At 35.2% G+C, this 14,570-nt stretch overlaps 2 protein-coding genes and 1 long non-coding RNA gene across 9 annotated transcripts in view; all 3 read left to right on the top strand.

The window, feature by feature from the left end:
- The window catches only part of LOC125258832 (ovoinhibitor-like), a 301,375-nt gene that overhangs the window by 76,033 nt on the left and 210,772 nt on the right, over nucleotides 1-14,570 (top strand). The window lies entirely within an intron of this gene.
- LOC125258850 lies at nucleotides 159-1,001 on the top strand. The gene is made up of 2 exons (XR_007182689.1): nucleotides 159-448; nucleotides 665-1,001. It is a non-coding gene; the product is annotated as an uncharacterized LOC125258850 (long non-coding RNA).
- On the top strand, nucleotides 2,871-4,119 carry LOC125258836 (double-headed protease inhibitor, submandibular gland-like). The gene is made up of 6 exons (XM_048176000.1): nucleotides 2,871-3,007; nucleotides 3,224-3,249; nucleotides 3,327-3,436; nucleotides 3,519-3,576; nucleotides 3,730-3,854; nucleotides 3,940-4,119. Exons 1-6 carry the CDS (start codon nucleotides 2,968-2,970, stop codon nucleotides 4,001-4,003), a joined length of 423 nt encoding a protein of 140 aa, XP_048031957.1. The 5' UTR covers nucleotides 2,871-2,967; the 3' UTR covers nucleotides 4,004-4,119.

Genomic DNA, 14,570 nt, shown 5'->3' with positions numbered 1-14,570 from the left:
AGGGAGGAGCGAATGTAAAGGTTGTGAAAAGAGGGAGGAGCGAATGTAAAGGGGATGAAAAGAGGGAGGAGCGAATGTAAAGGTTGTGAAAAGAGGGAGGAGCGAATGTAAAGGGGATGAAAAGAGGGAGGAGCGAATGTAAAGATTGTGAAAAGAGGGAGGAGCGAATGTAAAGGTTGTGAAAAGAGGGAGGAGCGAATGTAAAGGTTGTGAAAAGAGGGAGGAGCGAATGTAAAGGGGATGAAAAGAGGGAGGAGTGAATGTAAAGGTTGTGAAAAGAGGGAGGAGTGAATGTAAAGGTTGTGAAAAGAGGGAGGCGCGAATGTAAAGGCGATGAAAAGGAGCGAATGTAAAGGGGATGAAAAGAGGGAGGAGCGAATGTAAAGGGGATGAAAAGAGGGAGGAGCGAATGTAAAGGGGATGAAAAGAGGGAGGAGCGAATGTAAAGGTTATGAAAAGAGGGAGGAGCGAATGTAAAGGGGATGAAAAGAGGGAGGAGCGAATGTAAAGATTGTGAAAAGAGGGAGGAGCGAATGTAAAGGTTGTGAAAAGAGGGAGGAGCGAATGTAAAGGGGATGAAAAGAGGGAGGAGCGAATGTAAAGGGGATGAAAAGAGGGAGGAGCGAATGTAAAGGTTGTGAAAAGAGGAGGAGTGAATGTAAAGGTTGTGAAAAGAGGGAGGAGCGGATGTAAAAGGGATGAAAAGAGGGAGGAGCGAATGTAAAGGTTGTGAAAAGGGGAGGAGTGAATGTAAAGGTTGTGAAAAGAAAGAGAATGTAAAGGGAAGGAGGAGGGTGAAGGTAAAGTGTTAAAAGTATTAGAGAGATTTTAAAGATGGGTGAATGGAGGAAGTACGGAAGCCTCCAAGTTAGTGCCAGTTTTGCATTTTCATTGTTGTCCTTTGTAAATTGTTTTTTTTTCTTATCTTTTTGAATTTCTGTTATTCGCCACAATGTGTTGTTATTGTTAATATTAAAGACTCATTTAATCAGTTTGTCTCACTAGAGTCCCCAAAGAGTCATTTTATCGGATTTTGTGTATCACTAAAGTCCTCAAAGAGTCATTTTATCGGATTTTGTGTATCACTAAAGTCCTCAAAGAGTCATTTTATCGGATTTTGTGTATGACTAGAGTCCTCAAAGAGTCATTTTATCGGATTTTGTGTATCACTAAAGTCCTCAAAGAGTCATTTTATCGGATTTTGTGTATGACTAGAGTCCTCAAAGAGTCATTTTATCGGATTTTGTGTATCACTAAAGTCCTCAAAGAGTCATTTTATCGGAGTGTGTGTATGACTAGAGTCCTCAAAGAGTCATTTTATCGGATTTTGTGTATCACTAGAGTCCTCAAAGAGTCATTTTATCGGATTTTGTGTATCACTAGAGTCCTCAAAGAGTCATTTTATCAGATTTTGTGTATCACTAGAGTCCCCAAAGAGTCATTTTATCGGAGTGTGTGTATGACTAGAGTCCTCAAAGAGTCATTTTATCAGATTTTGTGTATCACTAGAGTCCCCAAAGAGTCATTTTATCGGAGTGTGTGTATGACTAGAGTCCTCAAAGAGTCATTTTATCAGATTTTGTGTATCACTAGAGTCCCCAAAGAGTCATTTTATCGGAGTGTGTGTATGACTAGAGTCCTCAAAGAGTCATTTTATCGGATTTTGTGTATCACTAGAGTCCCCAAAGAGTCATTTTATCGGAGTGTGTGTATGACTAGAGTCCTCAAAGAGTCATTTTATCAGATTTTGTGTATCACTAGAGTCCCCAAAGAGTCATTTTATCGGAGTGTGTGTATGATTAGAGGCCCCAAAGAGTCATTTTATCAGAGTGTGTGTGTCACTATTTTTATTCATATAGTTTTTTTGACTATTATTACATTTTGCAGAAAACATGCCTAATGTCTTAAGGCCCCAGTGAGTAGCCAGAGATGACACTGGTGAGGAAAACATCTTAAGATGTTTTTGGGGTAATGATTATTTGCAGTCAATGCTAAATTAACTAGAAGGATGCAGGCAGTGGTCAGGGAAGTGTTCTCTGCCTTGAAGTCAAGACAACTTTATTTCTAAGGTGTGTTTATACTGTACAGTTCATTTCAAAACACCTTCACACACATAAAATAACTGTTGCAAATTTTAACAATTGACATGATTTGTATTCCATTTGTAAAACAGTTCTGCAGAAGACAATAATTTCATTATTCAGCTTAATTCAGTTCATCTTTTGTTCTTTGATAGTCAATACAGTCGAATCAATAATATTTCTGAATGTTAATTGTAATTTCCCAACTGAGCAATCCAAAGGCACTTGATCTCAAGCTGCAAATCAAATGAAAATGTATGCTACCCATTTTCAGTGATCTTGAAGAAGTTAAAAAGCCCAGTTTAGTCTCTCACACTAGTTTCTCTGCTCTAGCTTGATTCCAGTACCCAGTATTGAAACTTTGAATTATAATATTCCACTTCTGTGTCTTCTTAGGATAAATAACTTATAAAATTACAAGTTACAACAAAGTCCTGAAAGTGTACCTTAACCAGAGTCTGTGTATCTCCACAGTCCTCAAAGGATGACTAGATCAGAGTTTGTGTATGTCCCCAAATTGGACATATAAAATACTGTCCCCAATGTGAAGGTAAAGTGTCAGGTCTTTAAGGAAGTGTTTTATTGATAAAATCAAGTGATATCTGTAATAACGGCTTCTCCAGAAGCGCAGTGATGTCTTTCTTTAGTCTCTAGACCCTTCAGAAAGGGTAGTCCCTAAAGGTAGGGTATCCAGTCATACGTCCTCACATTGTAGTTAAGTAGGTATGTGTGTGTGTGTGTGTGTGTGTGTGTGTGTGATGAATCAGTGGGATGGACGGTCCGCTCCCAAATTCAGAGGAAGAAACAGTACTGATATAAATAGGCAGATAATTTTATCACTGATCATATTGTCAGTTTTAGTGAGTTCACTCTCAAGTCTGGAACAATGTTTGCACGTGGAGTCATCGTCCTTCTCTGTGTCCTAGGTGAGTAATATAATGATTTCATTTACTAAAACAACTGATATTAGGATATTGCTAATTAAGGGGTGGTTCACTTATAAAAAAGACTGAAATATTGTTTTTATCCAACAAAACAACATTAGATTTTCATTGACTTTCATTGCATGGGCAAAACAAGTTATTTCCTCTTGCTTTATCATGATAAACTTTAATCCTTTTTTTCCTTCTTGACACAAACAGTGGCCGTATCTGATGGAGAGAGAGCAGTGAGTAAATAAAGACTGTAGAATTACTTCCCTCCATGTTCAAATAACTCAATTTTGTTTTCTTTTTATGTGACCAGCCTGACTGCAAGCCTAACCCGTCTAATGCATGCCCAGAGATCTATAAACCCGTGTGTGGATCTGATGGAAAAACATACAGCAATGAATGCGAACTGTGTGTTGCCATCAGGTGAGTTTAAATCAAAGAACTGCAGGTTTAAAATCAGTTTAGAGTCACTTTCAAACTTCACTTTAATCTCTCTCTTTTTTAGGGAATCAGGAACTGAAATCTCTATTGTGAAGGAAGGCAAATGTGATCAATTTCTACAGGTGTGACACAGGAATGGCAGCATAATTCAGCTTGACAGACCTTTAGTCCGCATTATTGTGTCTCATTCATTATAACCTGAATGTGTAACGGCAGTAGAATTACTTCCCTCCATTTGCAAACAACTCAATGTTGTTGTTTTTTTATGTGACCAGCCTGACTGCAAGCCTAACCCTAAACCTAAACCTGAGTTTATCGTGTGCACGATGGACTATTCACCCGTGTGTGGATCTGATGGAAAAACATACGGCAATAAATGCCTGCTGTGTGCTGCCATCGAGTGAGTTTAAATCAAAGTACTGCAGGTTTAAAATCAGTTTAGAGTCACTTTCAAACTTCACTTTAATCTCTCTCTTTTTTTTTAGGGAATCAGGAACTGAAATCTCTATCGTGAAGGAAGGCAGATGCGATGAAGATCTGCTTGTGTGACACAGGAATGGCAGCATAATTCAGCTTGACAGACCTTTAGTCAGCATTATTGTGTCTCATTCATTATAACCTGAATGTGTAACGGTTTAATCCTTAAATAAATGCTGCATATTGAAGCTGTTTTCTCCCTCAAATCTTACAAGATAAAATAGGTGAAGATTTACTTTGAAGGATCCACACGGATCATATCTAGAGAGTAATGACATATTTAATGTATCTAAATTATTGAAATTAATTCTGGATTTGCAGATGATACTAATATATTTTATTCTAGTGATAATTATAATAATTTAATATATCATATAAATAATGAATTAATGAAACTAAACACATGGATGGACATTAACAAATTATCCCTGAATTTAGATAAAACTAAAGTAATATTCTTTGGAAATTATAATGGAAATTTAGACCTAGGAAATATCTTTATAAATATATATGGTATTGTTATAGATGCAGTCTCTGAAATTAAATTCTTAGGAATAACTATTGATAGTAAACTAAGCTGGAAACCACACATCAGACACATACAAAGCAAAGTTTCTAAAAGTGTCTCAGTTTTTAAAGGATTAGTCCACTTTTAAATACACTTTTCCTGATAAATTTACTCACCCCCCCTGTCATCCAAGATGTTCATGTCTTTCTTTCGTCAGTCGAAAAGAAATGAAGGTTTTTGAGGAAAACATTCCAGGATTATTCTGCTTACAGTGGATTTCAATGACTACCAACAGGTTGAAGGTCAAAATTACAGTTTCAGTGCAACTTCAAGGGCTTTAAACGATTCCAGATGAGTAATAAGAGTCTTATCTAGCGAATCAATCGGTCATTTTCGAAAAAAAAAAAAAATACAACCGTTTATGCTTTATAAACAGTAACTTTAATTTGACACGCACAACGGCAAAACTCCAACACGGACATTGTTACACGAATCTATAAATAGATCAAAGCTCACGTCACAAAGCAAAACTGCACAAAGTGAGTTAACCGACGAAACAAATGGCAATAGCCCAAAACAAATGGCCACGTTGGAGCACGAGGTACACTGGCCTGGCGCATGCCACACACGGTCAATTCAAGCCCTTAAATACAGCTGGCGCATCAACAAATAGGCAGGGCATCATGACGTCAGAAATAAAGATTGGCAGCCGAAGCAGCCAATAAACGCCGACCTGCAGACAGAGAGAAAGTAGGGCAGAAGAGCGTAAAAAGTGCACACACAACACACGTGGAACGTAACATATTGTTATTGATGCAGTCTCTGAAATTAAATTCTTAGGAATAACTATTGATAGTAAACTAAGCTGGAAACCACATATTAGACACATATAAAGCAAAGTTTCTAAAAGTGTCTCAATTATTAATAAAACTAAATACCTTTTGCAGTTTATGTTGTATTGCACATTAGTGTTGCCCTATTTAACTTACTGTATAGAAGTGTGGGGCAATAACTATAAAAGTTCACTACATCCCCTCTTTATACTCCAAAAACGTGCAGTAAGAATTATTCAAAAGGTAGGATTTTGTGATCACATGAATAGTTTATTTCTGCAATCTAAATTGTTAAAATTCTTTGATTTAGTTGATTTTTATACTGTGCAATTGTTATACAAAGCCAGTAAAAGTACACTTCCTATGAATATTCAAAAGCTCTTTTGGCAGAGAGAAGGGAGTGATAATCTGAGGGGGTTTGGTAACTTTAAAGTTCAGGCAGTGAGAACCAGGAAAAGTTTGTGTGTGTCTATATGTGGAGTTAATCTTTGGAATCGATTGGGGTTACAGCTCAAGCAATGTCCAAATATTCATCAATTTAAAAATAGATATAAGGAAATGGTTTTGCCACATTACATGAATGAGGAAGGTGGTGTTTGACTGTTATGGGTATTATTAATAAAAAAGGTTATGTATTATTATTATTATTATTATTATAGAAAGGTCAGAATTTATAATTGAGTAAATAATTAACTGATTTAAAATATATAATACATTATGAATAGTAAAGTAGATAAGATACTGATATATATATATATATATATATATATATATATATATATATATATATATATATATATATATATATATATATACAAAGAATGAATATGACTATATTATAATACTGGTCTCTGAAAACATATTGTGATTTTAGCTGACTGATTATCATGATTATATTATAACAGTTATTAGGTTATTATAGTAGTTGGATTTGATAATAAGATAAAAATAGCATCCTAGAAGAGATAATATTATAACCTACAGTGTAGGCATAAGTGAGTAGTGTGGTATATTGCATATGATCAACATATTATCTTCTTAATGCTTGATATTTGCAGCTGTTATGTAATCGTCATTATTATTATATCAATATATAACAATATATAACATTCAATTTGTGGTCAGGAGTGTGAACTGAATCAATTCAAGAAAGTGGTGACAGTGTTGATGGTAATAAATATAGAGATAATTACATGGAAAAACACGTATAAATATTTCAGTAATTAAATCCATTGCACACAACATAATTCTCAGATCAGGGCTGGCAAGTGGTGGCTCTGTTGCTCGGAGAGCGCCCCCTTCTGGCAGCTGACTGGCCAAAATCTTGTCTCTTTTAATGCACAGCATAGACAAACAGGCAAAGGGTGGTCCTGTTGTTAGGGGGCTGATTCTCTCTGACAGCAGGTTCACAAGAACACCTGGCCTCCGTTAATGCACAACACACACAATCTAACTAATTATTACCATCAACACCATTAAGCCATCATAATTAATTACAAACCCGATTCCAAAAAAGTTGGGACACTGTACAAATTGTGAATAAAAAAGGAATGCAATAATTTACAAATCTCATAAACGTATATTTTATTCACAATAGAATATAGATAATAGGGCTGTCACGATATTAGATTTTTCACACCACGGTTATTGTGGCCAAAAAATATCACGATATCGATATATCGTGATATTTATAGAATCCTTGGGGGGAAAAATTTATCAGTCTAAATAATTTTTACTTTGTTTTGGTTGCTGCACATTTTTTAAAGTCAAATTTAAGGCTTTTTAAGACCTGAAGAAATAAAAATTAATACTAGCATAATAGCCTATATACATTATGGCTGTTACCAATCAAATGAAATCATTATCAACAAAATCCATCTTTGCAATACAGTGGTGACACAGAATGAGAAGTGGCATTAATATATTTACACAGCATTTACAATTTGTCTACATACATTTAATTCAATATTTAAATATTTAAATACATTTTTCTAATTTTAACTTTTTAATTAAAATATCCCTTAAATATGAAACTAAACTAAACCGCCAGTAGGTGGCAGCAAGTCACCATCTTACAGTTTTTTTCAATTGCTAACATACTTTTGTCCAATCTTTAGTCACATTTTCAAAACTCTAAACACATTTAGCAGAACATCCGTCTGTTTTGGCCATACTATTAACACAATTCATGTCGTTTTCAAACAAATTGCAATCAATTAACACATTTCTTAAATGCTTAAATTTTCTTTTCATATAAGCTTACCTCATATCAAAATCATGGATCTTTCTCATCTTATTTGCAAATGCTTAAACACAGCAAGTCAGAAATGAAGACCCAATGTTCCAATCTTTAAATATAGGATAAAACCTATACTTCTGCAACAAGAGTATTGAATATATATATAAAACACATACTGAAACAATTGATAAGCATTTTTAATTAGATCACTGAAATATTGAGAAATAGCAGATTCCAGTCTCAGTTGGAAGCATAGTCAGGGGTTAAAGATCTTTCCATTACATGGACATACACAGTAAAATAGGACTCTTTGAATCGGATTTGTTCAGTGTGGATGAAGAACAACACAGAGGAGCAGAGAGAAAATAATATCTGGGTAAGGGAGAAGAATAGATGAAGGAGGAAAGGAGAAGTTGGATCAGGACAAGGGAGAAGAAGAGGTATGGGAGAGGAGGAAGAATGCTGGACTGTGCATCTCTGTTTTTTTCACTTACACGTGGAATCTATGAAAGCTTATTTCTGCCATGAATAGAAAATAAAAAAGGTAATTATGTCTTTTTATCTCACAATTCTGACTTTTTAAACTCAATTCCTATAGTTTACATATCACAATTCGGAGAGGAAAAAGTCAGAATTGTGAGATGTATATTCACAATTGCAAAATAAAAAAAAATAAAAAAATAGAATTGTGAGATAAAAAGTCACAATTACCTTTTATACTTTTTTATTCTGTGGTGGAAAAAAAGCTTCAACAGTAACCAAAGGCCATGCATGTTGGATTTGTTGTTGATCAATGGCAGCAATTTCATGTTGTCATTTCAGTAAAAGCTTCATGTAAAGCTTTTACTACAATGATTCCACTACCACTGTTCCATATATGCAGAATATGTGGTCTGCGTAGGGCACTAACTACCAATGGAACACCATCCCAACCTCTATGAGGGCAACATCAACACCACACACCCAACCCCAGAAAGAGATTTCAACCAAGGGGGGCACTGAAGTCCTGCATAGGGGACTTATCTGACCAGTAGCTGCCCTGAGCAATTCTGTTACTTTCTTCTTCTTTTTTTCTACTGCACATTCTATAAAATAATGACTCACTTCTGTTGCCAAGAATGCACACATTCAACACTCAACCAAAAATATAGAATGGCTTACATGCATTATACTATTACTGTAGTAAAAGGAAACTGAATTATGAAAACAATGGATTTCATATTTTCTCCAGTTAGAACCGAAACATGACAAGTAATGCAGTTTTCATAATGCCATCAACTGTTAGTATTTTGACAGTCATTGCGCTTTGATCGACTATATGTTCATGTTGGATAGAAAACTAGTGCTATGTTTTGACAGAACGACTCGATTTTGAATCAGGTTTGCTGTGTTTTGATAGAGTTAGTATATGTTGAAAAAGGTTTTTAGCATTTTGAAATGTGGAGTTTGTGTTTATATAACAAAATATGGTTTTGGGCAGAAAATTAACTATTTGGCTAATTGTGTGATGTTTGTGTGTTGCTGTGTTAAGAGTTTAGAAAAAGTACTTTAAGTATGCTAAACCCTTGTTAGCAATTGAAAAAAACTGTAATGAATGAGTGAGTCAACCGAACCGATGTGTTCAAATGACTGATTCATTCAGGAACGAAGCTCAAAATCGGATTCATTCGTTCTAAACGCGGATTCAGTCAGTATAGAGGGTATACATCGACGTCACTTTGCCGCCGAAAATGTGTTCCCTCAGTTGGACTGAGTGGTAAAAGAACCTGCTGCATGACTGGATTTAATAGGGGAAACTGCGAAAACGCGAGTGAAACTAACGAATTACACTAAAGGTTGGGCTCAAAAGTGTTCCTTACAACTTGTCAAATAAACCTAATCCATGGATATTGACATGCAGCCAGCAGGGGCGGAGCTACGGGTGGGCCAGGCCCACCCAGATTTAGAGCTTGCCCACCCAGTCAGATCCAGGGAAATATATATATATGTATTTTTTAATAAAACAATTTTCTAACGTTTAACAATTCTTCAATAACTTTTTTTTTAAAATTTGATTTGTTTTTTTCATGCATTAAAACTCTTAATAAGAATATGCTAATTCGTCTCTTCTTCAGTTACGTCACACGCCAGTATAGCCTGTTATGTTCTTCGCGCAAATATCCGGATTTCTACCAGCAGCGCCCTAAAAAATGGCTAACCCGCTATCTATGATGCATTTTAATAAAGAAAAACGACTTGACAAAGATGACAGGACGCCGTAACAACTTTTATCGTTTAAACGAGAACTAACAGATAGGCTAAATGAGTTTATGACTATATCAACATCTTCAATTCAAAACCCAGCCGACTCTGACTTGTTTAGAACAGACATCAGCCATACAGGGTAAGCTACAGGTGTTTAGTCTGGCCCGCCGTGGCATGATAATGCAAGTGAATAAATACATAAATTTGCAGCCTCAATTGTGTTTTGTAATGGTCTCGTGGTTGAAATTTTGACAAGCGTTTCTGAGGTTCTGGGTTCTAATCCGCCCTCATATCATATCTTTCCCCCTCATTAAAACCAAAGGTGTTCATCAGTGATCGTACATCAAGTGCAAGGACACGTTGTGTGCATTTTGTTTCGTGCTTTTACCAGAACGAAACGCTCGATTGTCTGTGTGAAGACTGCGCAATTTGCACGAGCGCCAAGAGAACTGATAACAGCAGCAATGAGCACTGGCCATTTCAGAAACAACACATTCCAGCGGAAAGATCGCCTCTTATTTAACACAGACATAGGCCTACGAATTCCTTGCCGAATGTAGATGTTTCTTTCTTTTAGGTACAATTATTCGCTGAGTTCAAGTTTCAGAAAGATTCTCGCAGAAAAACAGCTGAAAGCACAACCTGTTTTTACTTATTTTATTTTACAAAAGTACAAGGTTTTGTTGTTATTGTGAGCGTACACAAATAAAAGTAGACAATTTGTAGTCTTGCACTAATCTGTAGGTTATCGCCAAAAATGACGAAAGGCATATTTTAAGTTGTTTCTGTCATGAGGAAAGAATCCATCAGAACGCGCCAGCGCGTTCTCGGCCAGAGGAATAAAAATAGCCAATTTAGTTTCATATTTATATTTAAATATTGGGCTATAGCTTAATATTATTATTTTTTAATTTCACCTTGTTGATTATGAAAAGTGAATAGCATGACGGATGCGCAATGTCGGGAGACATGCAGCGGGTCAGACATGAGTTTGACCACTTCATTAAGCTTTGTTTTATAGTAAGTCTTTCTTTAAAGAGAATTTCGTTTTGTAGAAATTGTATCTCAATTTCAATCAATGTTTCATCAACCAATTGCCTATATTTAATAAATAGGAAGAAAACCAAGAACGTCGGGTGGAATGGATTGAAGTGCGTAACAAACGAACATGTTTTTGCGGCCTTTGAATAAGGCTGAAGCAATATTCTGTTTTTATTGAATTTCTTAAATAAATATGAATTAATTCGATGAATCTGAACGTATGTTTACATGAACGCTAAAGTGATCGGGTTAACGTGCGCGTTTGTCACAAGTTTCAAATCAGAATTGATTTTTTTTATTTAATTTTTTTTAGAATCGTAAGCTGACTTTTTTTGTTATTTTTATTTATCCATAGCTGCCTGTTACCATGCCAGGTTATTTCTAAATATGTGATTATTATTATTATTAGGTTATTTGTTTAATCGGTTGGTGCTGTTGGTTCATGTTGTAACTGCAGTTTTGTCTTGTTCTTATCTCGTTCTAGATTTACTTGAATTGATATTGTCACGTAATATTATATTAAATAACGTAATTTGAACTTGCCATACCTTGACTTTTTGTGAATTGACGCCATTGAGGGACTGTCCATCATTTTTTCCCTCCCAAATTAAGCCAGTTGAAAAACAAGGGATGATGCGAATTATTCTGGCCCACCCACACTTTTAGAGGCCCACCCACCATCCACTTTCTGCCTCCGCCACTGGCAGCCAGGAGTCGTGTTTCCTGATATTTAAGCTAGCTATATGTGCCTGATTTGACTGTGGAGAAATACATAAAGCAAATCTGCCTGTGAACGCTCTATATAACTACAATATAGGTAGGTTTAAATCCGCGTAATCACTTATATCAATGTTATATCGTCATATTGTCCAGCCCTAAAACATATATTTTTATAGTATAGTTTTTGTCAGTGTTGTTTATTTAAAAACACCCAATTATGCAGAATATAAGATGGTAAATATTTAATTAATGAGTTGTCAACATAATATATAACAATACAATATATACGGTATGATTTTACCTCAAAATCCAACAATTTGACACAAAATGATAAATGCAAATCCATGTTTCTCTGCTGGAGTCGAGCTGTTTCTGTGAATTGCAGTAATCCATTTGCTTTTTTTTTCTGTAGCTTTCGCAAGTTTTTAAATATATACCTCAGGTTTTGTGTCAAAGCTATTTATACAGTCAGTCGCAAAGCTCTTTTCCGTTTTGGACGTGTTTTGTGTGTTTTTCGCGACATTCACGCTGAAAACCAATGCTGCCGCTCAGTCACTCAGCGGCGTGACCGCAGTCGTAACGGTCGACGGTGACGTCACGTGCATACCCTCTATAACAAAAGCATTTCTGTTGCACGGGGGCTCTGTTCTGGCGAAATAAAGGGAAGAAATAATATTAACAATACTGTGTCTAAAATGTAACTCACGTTGTTCATTTAACAATAAGTTGAAGGAACATTGCATCTGTCCCGATTTGGGGAAAACGGCACTTTTACTCGTGTGATATTGTAAAACAACTAGCCTACATCTTATGATATAATGAGAAAAACTCGTCGGGGCAAAAAATGCCCATGTATCTTGAATTTTGAGGGCATATAACTTTATGCATAGCTACATCACGCTGAATAAGACGAGTATAGAAAACGCGGTACTTAAAATAATCACCCTTTATTTAAATATATGAACACAGAAAATCGCTGTTAACAGGTAAATATAACATTTCCCATTCCATGACTTGTAAAATAATCACAATTTACTCTCTGTAAAATGGCGTAATCTGCAGGGAGATAAGGTAAAAAGGTAGGTGGTGTTTCCACCCTTCGCGCTGACTGTAGCTAGGCAAATCCTGCAGATTGCCTACCCTAGTGAAAAAAAAGTATACTAAGTATACTTGCAGCAAGACTAATTATTAGTATATTTCAAGTGTGTTAATGATTAGTTCATTTAAAGTGTGCTATTTTGAAACAACTAATTTTGTACTAAGTATATTTAAGTTGAAATTAAGTAGTATTAAAATACAACTTTAAGTATATTTAGTATACTTATGTGTGCTAAATTGGAACAACTTCAAGTATACTTAGTACACTTTAAGTATATGTCTGTGTAGGGACTAATCACATGCTTGATTAGTGATATTAAAGTGTACTTTATTTGTGTTAAAAGTATATTTTTTTTGTTATAATATACGTTGTATTACAAGTATACTTTATTTCTGTTATAAGTATACTTTTATTTGTGTTATAAGTATACTTTATTTCTGTTATGAGTACACTTTGTGTTATAAGTACACTTTATTTGTGATTTAAGTACATTACAAAATAATTACCAGTGTCTTCAGAAAACACAAGCAATATACACTGAATATATTATTTTACAGGTAATAGTATGTACTGTATGCTCAGTACCTTTGGCTTATTCCAAATATTAAAAATTACACACTTTGCAGTCAATAACAATACACTTTGTTATTACTTATACTTTGTATATTATAGTCAACATTTCCAGCGGATCAAAACCTTTAATCAAAGTTGTCCTAACTTTTTTGATCCACTTTAAATGTTGACTACTGTACTTTGAATTACATAATCTCACACAATACAGTTGTGCTACTATTTAAATACAGTTTAACACATTTTCCCAAAGTTGAATGCATTTGTTTTCAAGGCCATTAAAATAAATAAAATGTATCAACATCACTAATGAAGAGACATATTTCATTGACAAATCCAATAGTTTTTATTTAAACTTAGCTTCAGCAAAACTTACCATGTTTTCCATTAAAGAAAAAAAAATATTGGACCATGGTGACCCTCTATACACAAATACAAATTACACATTATATTCCATTTTCTGATGAGCTTCTCATTGTGTCTGATGGCACAATGATGACCGCAGAGACTCGTGAAGAACAGCATCTGTTGACAGAATATACCAAAGATATAAGACAGCATGTTCAATTCTTTATTCACGTTTACAATAGTCTGTCTGAATCCTACATTGAACCAATACTATTTTTGAACAGTAAATGAGGATTAGCAGCAGGGAACTGTATCAGTTCGGCATGTCGATATTGTTTTCGGTACATAGTCAAGCATAAAACACTTTATGAATTAATATCGTACAGAATACGGGCCGATTTGACCAATCATATGAATGTTTTGGTGCTGCATACAAACATGTGCCATAAACCACCACACAAAAACTCAAAAAGGAGATATCAAGCCGAAATATCGCTCTCCGTTTGTTAAGAGAAAATAAAATAAAGTTTGTTAACTGGTAGACTACAACTCACCTCCCAATAGCAGCACTTTTCTCCGGTTCTTTCAGGATCGCGTAGGCCATTAGATTAGCCGGTTGTCGTCGCCATCACGGTCAGTCTGCGATGTCACTTGATTGAACTGGCCAGAATCCTCAAGACTGAGCGATGTATTGCGCTTTCAGTGTTTTATTAAATAAATTATACATTGCGACATTATACTTCACCTGAGTGACTGAGCAAGGGGATTCAGCAAGTATAGGTCTCTGCGGAACAAAAGAGGGGCGTCTCCCAATTTTGGGGTGTTTTCTAACTGAGAAAGGTGTTTATAACGATCCAACCAAAAAAGTACGGAAGCCGGGATATGCCTTTTGTTTAAAGTACGAAAGGCCATTCATTATTATTATTATTTTTTTTCTTGTTTTCTTATGATTACAACTACTTTTTTAATGTTTAGAGATAATGAAAAATAAATAAAATATTGCTGCATGCTTGACTTCCGTAACAGGGAAACTATGC

The sequence above is a fragment of the Megalobrama amblycephala genome, linkage group LG23 (genome assembly GCF_018812025.1).
Source record: "Megalobrama amblycephala isolate DHTTF-2021 linkage group LG23, ASM1881202v1, whole genome shotgun sequence".
Lineage (NCBI taxonomy): Eukaryota > Metazoa > Chordata > Actinopteri > Cypriniformes > Xenocyprididae > Megalobrama > Megalobrama amblycephala.
Note: the sequence above shows the minus strand (reverse complement) of the source record. Positions and strands in the feature narration are given on the sequence as shown.